The 9,526-nt window shown below is 37.9% G+C and overlaps 1 protein-coding gene across 1 annotated transcript; it reads right to left on the minus strand.

Annotated features, from left to right (window-relative positions):
• Nucleotides 1-416: 416 nt before the first annotated feature.
• FABP2 (fatty acid binding protein 2) lies at nt 417-5,907 on the minus strand. Its single transcript, XM_006153104.2, has 4 exons — nt 5,696-5,907; nt 3,056-3,228; nt 916-1,023; nt 417-489 (listed from the first exon to the last, which is right to left on the minus strand). Exons 1-4 carry the CDS (start codon nt 5,760-5,762, stop codon nt 439-441), a joined length of 399 nt encoding a protein of 132 aa, XP_006153166.1. The 5' UTR covers nt 5,763-5,907; the 3' UTR covers nt 417-438.
• Nucleotides 5,908-9,526: the final 3,619 nt, after the last annotated feature.

Here is a 9,526-nt window from a genome sequence, read left to right on the forward strand (position 1 = left end):
TTGAAAGGTGGGGTGTGTGAGAAACCATTGGGCATCAGGGCGGGGCCCTAGTTGTTGGATACGTCTAGGTGTGTAAGTGAATAGACACAGATGCATGCATGCTCCTGCCCACCACCAGACTGCAACGTAGCCATGACGACATGCCGCCAAACAGACCTCCAAACCATAAGCTGCATAAACCTTTATTTTTATAAATTACTCAGAATCAGGTGTTTTTCTTACTAGCACAGAATGAGCTAGAACACTTAGAAAATATATAACAAATTAAATCCTGTTAGCTTTTACTTCTTTTGCTTTGGCAAGACTGGAAATACACCGATGTTTATAAAAGGACTAATTGGTCAGTAACTGTATACTTGATGTGGAAAGAAAAACAGTTCTGGTATAATAAAGTTCTTCCATCCAATTTATATTCTGGGCTGTGCTCCAAGACAACGCTCATTCCTTTTTAAAGATCCTCTTGGCTTGTACTCCTTCATATGTATAAGTCTGAAAGGTGTTAAGAAAAATAAAAGGATTGGCCATTAAGATTTAAATCTAAATTAAGAAATATATTGGTATTATAGTTATGAATGAGTTTATATATTTTTTTGTACTTGACAACATTTTATACAGATAGAAAAAATACCCATTTTAAAAAGCTTTATTATGTAGTCATTTATATTTTTAGTTTAAATAGGCATTGATTTATTTGACATATATATGTGTGTGTGTGTGTGTGTGTGTGTGTGTGTGTGTGTGTGTTTTCTTCAGGAAATAGGCATCAGGAAATACCTTTATTTTAAATCAGTAAGATTTATGAGAAAAGAGTCTGTTTTCTGAAAACATGTGAAAGATATGTCAACAATGGCAAAAAAATTGTTATGTAATCATTTCAATCTTTAGAAAATATCTATAAATCTTTCTACAACTCACCTGGACTAGTTCACCGCCTATAATTTCTCGAACCGCATTCAACTCATTTCCATTGTCTGTTCGTTTGAATTTTCCAACAAGTTTATTTCCTTCAATGTTCCAAGTTCCCTAAATAATAGTAAAAGACATTTATGACATTAGGGTTGTACACGTGTCAAGCCCTGTTCTGAGTTCTGTGGATTTCCTTTTTCATTTAATCTTCACAGTGACCCTCTGAAGTAGATTCTTTTTTTATTTTATTTTTTTGATGAGAGATTTTTGCTATAGGGCTTGTGTACTTGCTGGAGAGACACAGAGATAGAAAGTGAGAAATCACCCCTCTAGGAAGAGATGGTCATGCCACAGTCCCTTCTCCTTCATTCTCCTCTCTGGATTTTGGGCATGCACACACACATGCCTGGTGTGAGTTTTAAGCTGCCAGGTCCAGGACTCAAATTGTAGTCCACTACATGGGAGTCCAGCAACATAATCATTACGCTATTTGCTGGTCCCTGAAGTAGATACTGTTATCTTCATTTTACAGATGAAGAATCTGTAATCATTCACCTGAAGTCACAGATCAGCAATTGAAACAAGACTGATGAGTCAAGCGTATATGTTAGTAATCATTACGATCCTCTCCCTTGATAATTTCCACAACTGAATTTTAAGGCGGATAAAAAGATTATCTTTTTTCTAAAACTTCTGTGTTGAAAAGATTGTCCTAAATGTAGTCATGGTTCAAATTAGTTTCATGGAGAGGTTAAGAACATTGTGATATTTTAGTTTATGTGAGTGTGATAGTAATGAAAGACTGGCCCAATTAACAAAACATCAACTGTTAAACTGCCATTGCAAACCTATATAATTGAACTAGAAAAATTCTGAGACTAAAAAAAGTTTTAAAAAGTTGACTGAATATGATGACTTCCTAATTTTTTTGTTTATTTCTTTCTTTCATGACAGAGGTAGAGAGAAACAGGGAGAAAGAAGGCATTCACACCAGGTTCCCGTGCTTAATCTGGCCAGAGATCACAGGTATGTGCTTCTGGTGTGTACAGAGAGCTCTGATCACGAACCAGGGACCTTCCCATGTGGGTCTTGGATGACAGAGTATTGCCTTGCCTCTGTGTCCCTGCTGCTGGCCTAAAAATTTTTATTGTAAACACCAAAAGGTGCATTCCCAATAACCCACAATGTAACTACCATTAGACTTTTCCATTTGGTTACTCACTCATTTGTTAATTATTATATTATTTCAGTACATTTATTAAATGGCTTTACATGTGAGTTGCTTGATTCTAAAAATTTTATTGCTGTCAGGTATGTAATGTTAAAAACTCCAAGCTTTAGGGACTAACAGTTAGTGTAATGGCTATGTTGCTGAACTCCCATGTAGTCGACTGTGGTTCGAGTTCCGGACCCTGTGGCTTAAACTCACACTGGGCGTGTGTGCGTGTGTGCACAAGATCCCGAGAGGAGAATGGAAGAGAAAGGATTGTGGTGTGGCCATCCACCCTAGGGAATAATTTCTCGCTTTCTGTCTCTCTGTGTCTCTCTGGTGAGCGCATGCACCCTATAGCAGAAACCTCTCAAAAAAAAAAAAAAATCCCACCAGGGATCAGCATTTAGCGTAATGGCTATGTCGCTGGACTCCCATGGAGTTGACTGCCGTTCAAGTCCTGGACCCAGTGGCTTAAACTCATGCCGGGCATGTGTGCGTGCATGCCCAAGATCCCAAGAGGAGAATGGAAGAGAAGGGATTGCGGCATGGCCATCCCCCTTAGGGGGTGATATCTCGCTTTCTATCTCTCTGTCTCTCTCTGTCTTTCTGGCGAGCGCACGCGCCTTATAGCAAAAACCTCTCCCAAAAAAAGAAACAAAAAAACCCTCCAAGCTTTAAATATCTTTATGAATGAGTATATACTCAGTCAATTGAAGGATATTTTTTCAATCTAGATTCTTCACAGATGTGTATACAAATAAAAATATTATATTTAAATATCCTCCTAATCTGTGCAATAGAAAAAGTGGATGAACCATTAGCTTCTTCAGTAAATGAAAGATACTGCATTAATTAAACCTCCAATGATATAGAGCAGACATTGTTTTAGGATTGGGTAGAAAAACAAGAATGCATTGCTTATAAAGGATTTCTTACAGTGAGTTCAGTTCCATCTGCAAGACTGTAATTAAAGGTGACACCAAGTTCAAAAACAATGTCAACGTTTCGAAAAGTGCTTGATTCTTTGACGGTGAATTTATTTCCTTCTTGTGTAATTATCAGTTTCAAATTGTCATGAGCTGCAAGCTTCCTTTTTACCATATTAATACCTGAAAAAGAAAAGAGAGTGAAGAAAATAGTCAGGAAACCATAGAAAAGTATTTATTTTTACAAGTTCTGTTTTGTTTGCTTATTTTTATTCTTAGGGTAGGGAAGAAAACTCAGTAGCATTGACTTTGCACAGGGATCTTCTTCTGTAGAAGTTTAAGCACAAAGACCCGAAGAGGCTCAGTGGTAAAACATGATGCTCTTGGGGCCATCAGATAGCATAGTGGTTAAGGTGCTGGACTCCCACATGGTCGACTACAGTTTGAGTCCTAGACCCAGCAGCTCACAACTCACAATGGGCATGTGTGCATGTGTGCCCAAAAACCCCAAAAGGAGAGTGGAGAAGAAGGGAGTGTGGTGTAGTTATCCTCCCTGGGGGGCGATTTCTTATTTTCTGTCTCTCCGTCTCTCTGGTGAGGACATGTACCCTATAGTGAGTGCATGTACCCTACTGCCTACAAATTGACTACATAAATCTTAAAGGAAAGGAAAGGAAAGGAAAGGAAAGGAAAGGAAAGGAAAGGAAAGGAAAGGAAAGAGAAAAGAAAAGAAAAGAAAAGAAAAACAATACTTTTTGAAGTGTTAGTTAAGATCTACACTTTCATACCTCCCTGAAAATGCAGGGACTGTAAGTACCCATGATCTGGGACTGGCTGAGGCTGGGTATGAATCATGGCATCAAGACTTTGCTGGCGGTGATCTCTCCATTTCTCTATCTGTCTCTGTCTCATTTATTGATGAAATAAAAAATAAACTTAAAAAAGAAGTTCAAGGTCAGCTAGATTATAGAAAGATTCAAGCTGTTTTTCTAAACCAAAAGAAAGATTAAATGATGAACAGAACTTAGAATCTTAGAGCTAAGTAATTTGATAAAATTAACTTTTTTTTGTTTAATGTTAAGTTTAAATGAAATTCCAAAAATATCAAATGAAACATTAGAGGTTACACTTATGTATTTATAAGGAAACACAGCTTTAACCCCACATACAGTCTTCATTTTTTTTTGTTTTTTGGTTTTTTTGTTTTTTGTTTTTTTTTTTTTTTTTCCTGAGAGATATTTGCTATAGGGTGTGTGTGCTTGCCAGAGAGGCAGACAAAGACAGAAAGCGAGAAATCACCCCTCAGGGGGGTTGGCTATGCTGCAGTCCCTTCTCCATTTTCTTAGGATTTGGGACACGCATACGTATACATCCAGTGTGAGTTTCAATCCACCGAGTTTGAGACTTGAACTGCTTGTGGTCAGCCACATGGGAGTCCAGCATCTTAGCCAACATGCCACCTGCTAGTCCCAATATTCTTATTTTTTTTCTTTTAATGTCCTTTTGCTTTCTATAATGGCTTATAAATTTTCAACTTCATAGTTCTTTTTTGCTTTTTATAACATTTCTGAGAGAAAAATGAGAAAATTTTATTGCCAAATTTATTATTATAAGAATGTACCAAGTTCATAAATTTAAACTTGGAATCCTTAAACTGTAGGATATAATTGATGAAAAGAATTTTTTTGGGGGAAACATACAAATATGTTTTCCCATCATATACGGTGTATGGCTGCCAGAGCATTGGTATAAATCTATAGATCTGTTCATCTAAAACTCCTACAGAAGCTGTTCGAGACTTTTTCCCCCAAAGTTTTAAAAATAAGAAGAAATAAGAATTAAATCTAATGTATTCAGAACTGTGACTGTTGATAGAACTCTTTTTCATTACTTTATTATACAGTCTTTGCTTTTCCATCCCCTAGAATTCAGTGTTTGAAGATCTGGAAGCCATCATTACACATTACCATGTTCTTATTCTAAACAAAAAAGCCAATTTTTTAAAAAATTGGTAAATCAATAGAGTTAAGGAAACATCTGAATCTTTTTGTCTGTTTCAGAGAAAAGCACTTAGTGAATCTCTTCTTCCACTAGTGAGACAGTCTATTTTTTTAAAATAATTATTTATTTAATTTTGTTTATTCATCATTTATTTTAATTTGATCAGAGAGAGATACACACACACACACACACACACACACAGAGGGAAAGTGAGAGAGCAAGCCACCAGGTCCAATATTCAAGCCGTGGTCAGCCGGTGGGAGTGTCCAGCGCCTTAACCATCACGCCACCTGCTGGTCCCCAAGACAGTCTATTTTTGTTAATATATGAAGTGAGAACATGATTTTCCCTGCTCTGAACTATCACATTTTCTACATTCTTACTACCACCACATCAGGAGCCATTTCCTAAGACTAGAAGTTTAGAATTAGGGGCTGGCAGGTGGCATAGTGGTTAAAGGCACTGGACTCCCACATGGCCGACTACAGTTTGAGTCCTTGATCTAGCAGCTTGCTTTCTCACTTTCCCTCTCCCTCTCTCTCACTTTGTCTTTCTCTGGTCAAATTAAAATAAATAAATAAAGTTACACGAAAGAAAAAAATGTCTGTGAAAAAGTAATGAATGAGCCACTAAGGAATGAAGTCCTTACCCATTTTTTCCATGAACTTGTCATAGTTCTCATTTCGATCTATCTTCCAAGTACCATCAAATGCCATGGTTTCAGTTTTGTCAGCCTGTAGGTGGTCAGAGATTCAGATCTGTCCTCAGGAGAGAATTTATTCTATTTCTTATCTTAAAACCAACCTCACACTGTGATGTGGAGGTTTAAAGTTCAAGAGATCACCCGACTATACAAGGAAAAGCCACTCTACCTTGTTTCCATAAAGCTCTTCTTCTGAAATTCAACTGAATGAAAACAGGATTAGCATACCTACTCTGCCTTAAACTATGATTTGTGGGCATGTTTATCTGAAGAATTAGAATGCATGCTGACTGAAGATAGTTTTCCTACTTATGAGTTCCAAGCGCACACTATATTGGAGTTAACATAATTTATAGCATATTTAATATCAAATAATGTCTGGGAAAAGAGACTATTAATGACCTATCAGATTTTCACAATAGTAATTACCTTATAAAGTAAGACTTAATGAAAATATACAGTTGAAAAGTTAAAATGATTATTGGGACTGAAGATTTATTTTCTAATAAGTCCTTTCATATTTTATTTAGGATTGCCAGGAGTTTGGACAAATATCCTGGCACCTGGTACAGTGCATGAACACAGTCGGTATTTGTTACATTTTCGTTTTGGTCTTGAATAGTGATAGGCCCCTAGTGATAGGCCCCTGAACAAAATTTCAACCGGATAACATAAAAATTCTCAGAATCAGTTCCTTTTTTTCTTTTTTTTTTTTAATTGCCAGAGGGTATATGTGCTTGCCAAATGGGGGATGTAGAAAATAAACCCTCCCTCAGTAAGGCATGGTCATGCCACAGTGGAGGATCTCCTATCTATCCTGGGGATTTTGGACTGACATTCACATATACCCTGTGTGTTTTTCAAGTCATATGCAGGCCAGGATTTGAACCGCTAACCATTAGACTATGGCTGACCCAAGTTTTAAACATCTGCTATATGTAGAAAGAACAAAAGCCAGTTCGCCATGCTGTTAATTAAAACTATTCCTCTGTTTCACCCTTGTGCCTGCTCAACTCCAGTCCTAGTAGAGTAAGAAGCTACAGCTCAACATGTGTTGGGCCAGCAGATGGAGTAGTGGTTGAGGTGCTGGACTCCCACATGGCTGGCTGCGGTTTGAATCTGGACCCTGCAGCTTGAAATTCATGCCAGGCACGTATGTGCATATGCACAAAATCCCAAAAGGAGAATAGAGGAAATGATTTTGCGGACTGACCGTGCTCCCTTGGGGGCAGGGGCGGGGGTGGGGAGTGACTTCTCACTTCTCTCTCTCTCCTGTGAGTGCACATGTCCTATAGAAAAAAAATCTCTCTCTCTCAAATAAAAAGATGTGTCTGGCGTGTAGGTACAAGGGTAGCTAGAAAGATCAAAAGAGAAGGTTACCCTACCTCCCTTTCTCCCCTGCAGGCTTCTAGTCTGAAGCCAGCCTGCACTGGGGAGGAAATACACTAACCTATTCTGAAGTACAGAGTTTTTGAGTTTTGGCACAGGAGAAAGGTCATAGTAGGAAGTCCTTTACATGAATAACTTTAGCTTTATTTTTACAAACTGGCTACGTTGTCTTTAACTCTCTTTGGTCAAAGATAATGAAAATCTCATCATTTGAAAATCATTGACCTAGTATACTTTCAACATGGGGGGAAGTAAAAAAGTTTATAAGTACTCTAAATCTGATGACTAAAAATCTCTCAGGTAATCCACCACCGTGGGTAATTCATGAATGTAGAAGGAGATGAATGATGAATCCAATCTTTTTTTCTAGATTAGAAAAAGGACTGTATCTGGTCACAAAAATAAAAATGTGATATCACAAGAAGAACATAGGTTTTAGAAACAAATTAACTTGAGCTTCAACACTGCAACACCCATTATTATGCAGGGCCTTGGTAAGATTACTCAACCTCTCTGAGCTTCAGTTTCCTATAAAGTGAAGATAATAATAGTACTATATAGAGACTTTCATGAACAAATTGTACAACTGATCTTCAAAAAGTTCATGAGAAAAGGTGTATTATCAAAAAATGCATGGATTTCATTTTTTGTGCCCAAATAAATTCATACTTTAATTCCATTTTAACAAACTTATTGATATTTCTGCATGGAAAGCACACACCTAAGTTATCAGGTATGTCTTAGGTTTGCCTGTTCAGGATAGCATCATTGCTATAGTACCATCTGGGCTCACATCTTTCCACTCTGTGATGTCATAGCAGTTGAGATGGAAGTGCTTAATTCAGTCACGTAGGAAGGTGGGGAGGAAGAGGCTAGAATGACGTCCTACCATTGTTCACCTAACAGTGTCTTTCAAACATGATCTTGCTGTTTGTCTCATGGCCACTTTAAGTGTCTCAAGAATGGAATAGGATAAGTTGAAAGCACAGAGCATTTGGACTCCCACAAACTTGCCAACAAAACGGACATGTTAAATTTTCAGTATTTATTTATCAGTGGCAGTAAGCCTAATTGAAAGTCAGTTAGAAAACCCTGTTATCTCTGTAGAGTGGCATCATTAGATTTTTTTTTAATGCACAGATCATATTTTTAACATCATCCTTATTTCTTCACTAGCTCCTCAACTCAATGACACCCTGATTCTTATTAATTACCTGTATTCCTTCTAGATAAGAATATTTAGCATGATGCCCTACAGACATTTCTTACTGATGATAACGATTGAGCCAATGAGAAAAGAGCCTACCCAGCTCTTTACTTTTTGTTCTGGTAATACTAGAAGACTTAGAGTTTTGCAGTTTGGGAAAGTAAGAGGATTAAATGTATGTGTGCATGTAGGTGCAGAGTCCATGTAGTTAGAACTATACTCTCTGGGTTCTGCAGGCCACATTACCAGCTGAGTCAGCTGAATCAAGTGGACAGCAGCAGAAGCTCCTGCTTTTCTTGCTCCAAGGACAAGTATAAGCCATGTTCCTCAAGGGGGCTTACCATCTTGGCATCTACTTATATCTCCAGTCTCCTTCCATTCTCTTCTTTCGTTTTGTTTTTCTATAGAACCTGAGCACTTGCCGGAAAGAGACAGACAGAGAGACAGGGAAAGTGAGAAATTCCACCCCCAACCCCCAAAAAGGGGATGGCCATGCCACAGTCCTTTCTCTTTCATTCTCAAGATTTCGGCATGGATGCACATGCCCCTGGCGATATTTTCAAGATACCAGGTCCAGGACGTGAACAGCAAAATAGGCTATGTGGGATCTAGTCCCTTAGCCTGCTGGCTCTCTTTGCATTCTTTACTCCAACTTCTAGATGTTTCTCATAGTCACCAGTCTCTGAATGCTCATACTTCCATTGCATCAACTCCCAGCGTCATCACTGACGGCTCTAGGAAACCTGCCTTGAGCTACCAAGAATGAGTCAGGAAATCCTCCTCCCAGGGTTGATGATCTCCTAAAAGGTTCAATGTAGCTCATAAAAGACAAAAACAACAGATTTATAATAACCATGGATATATTGTCATGAAGTCTGAAGACATCATTAGCAAGGGTAACTGGATGTTAAAAGTCATGTCAAAGAAATAGCTCTCTAGAAACCACAAAAAACCTTTTACTGTATTTATAGCACAAGATAGTATTTTTTTCTAGAATATTATGTTTTTATATATCACTTATGAGAAAACATATTTTAAGTCATTTTCTAATCACCTCAGGATTTATGGGTCCTGTTTTCTTTTCCCCTTTTGTTATGCCAAAGGACATGTACATGAGAGAGAGAGAATTCCCCTCCATGTATAACACACACACCATGGGGCCTGGTCTGTTGCAATCCTTT

The sequence above is a fragment of the Tupaia chinensis genome, unplaced genomic scaffold (genome assembly GCF_000334495.1).
Source record: "Tupaia chinensis unplaced genomic scaffold, TupChi_1.0 Scaffold000362_1, whole genome shotgun sequence".
NCBI lineage: Eukaryota > Metazoa > Chordata > Mammalia > Scandentia > Tupaiidae > Tupaia > Tupaia belangeri.

What these genes read in the sequence shown, in the direction of transcription:
- FABP2 (XM_006153104.2), bottom strand. Translation starts at nt 5,762, where the DNA reads ATGGCATTTGATGGTACTTGGAAGATAGATCGAAATGAGAACTATGAC. An exon ending in CAAGTTCATGGAAAAAATGG is followed by an intron (nt 3,229 to 5,695) that starts GTAAGGACTTCA and finishes TTTCTTTTTCAG; the next exon opens with GTATTAATATGGTAAAAAGG. An exon ending in CAGATGGAACTGAACTCACT is followed by an intron (nt 1,024 to 3,055) that starts GTAAGAAATCCT and finishes ACTATTATTTAG; the next exon opens with GGAACTTGGAACATTGAAGG.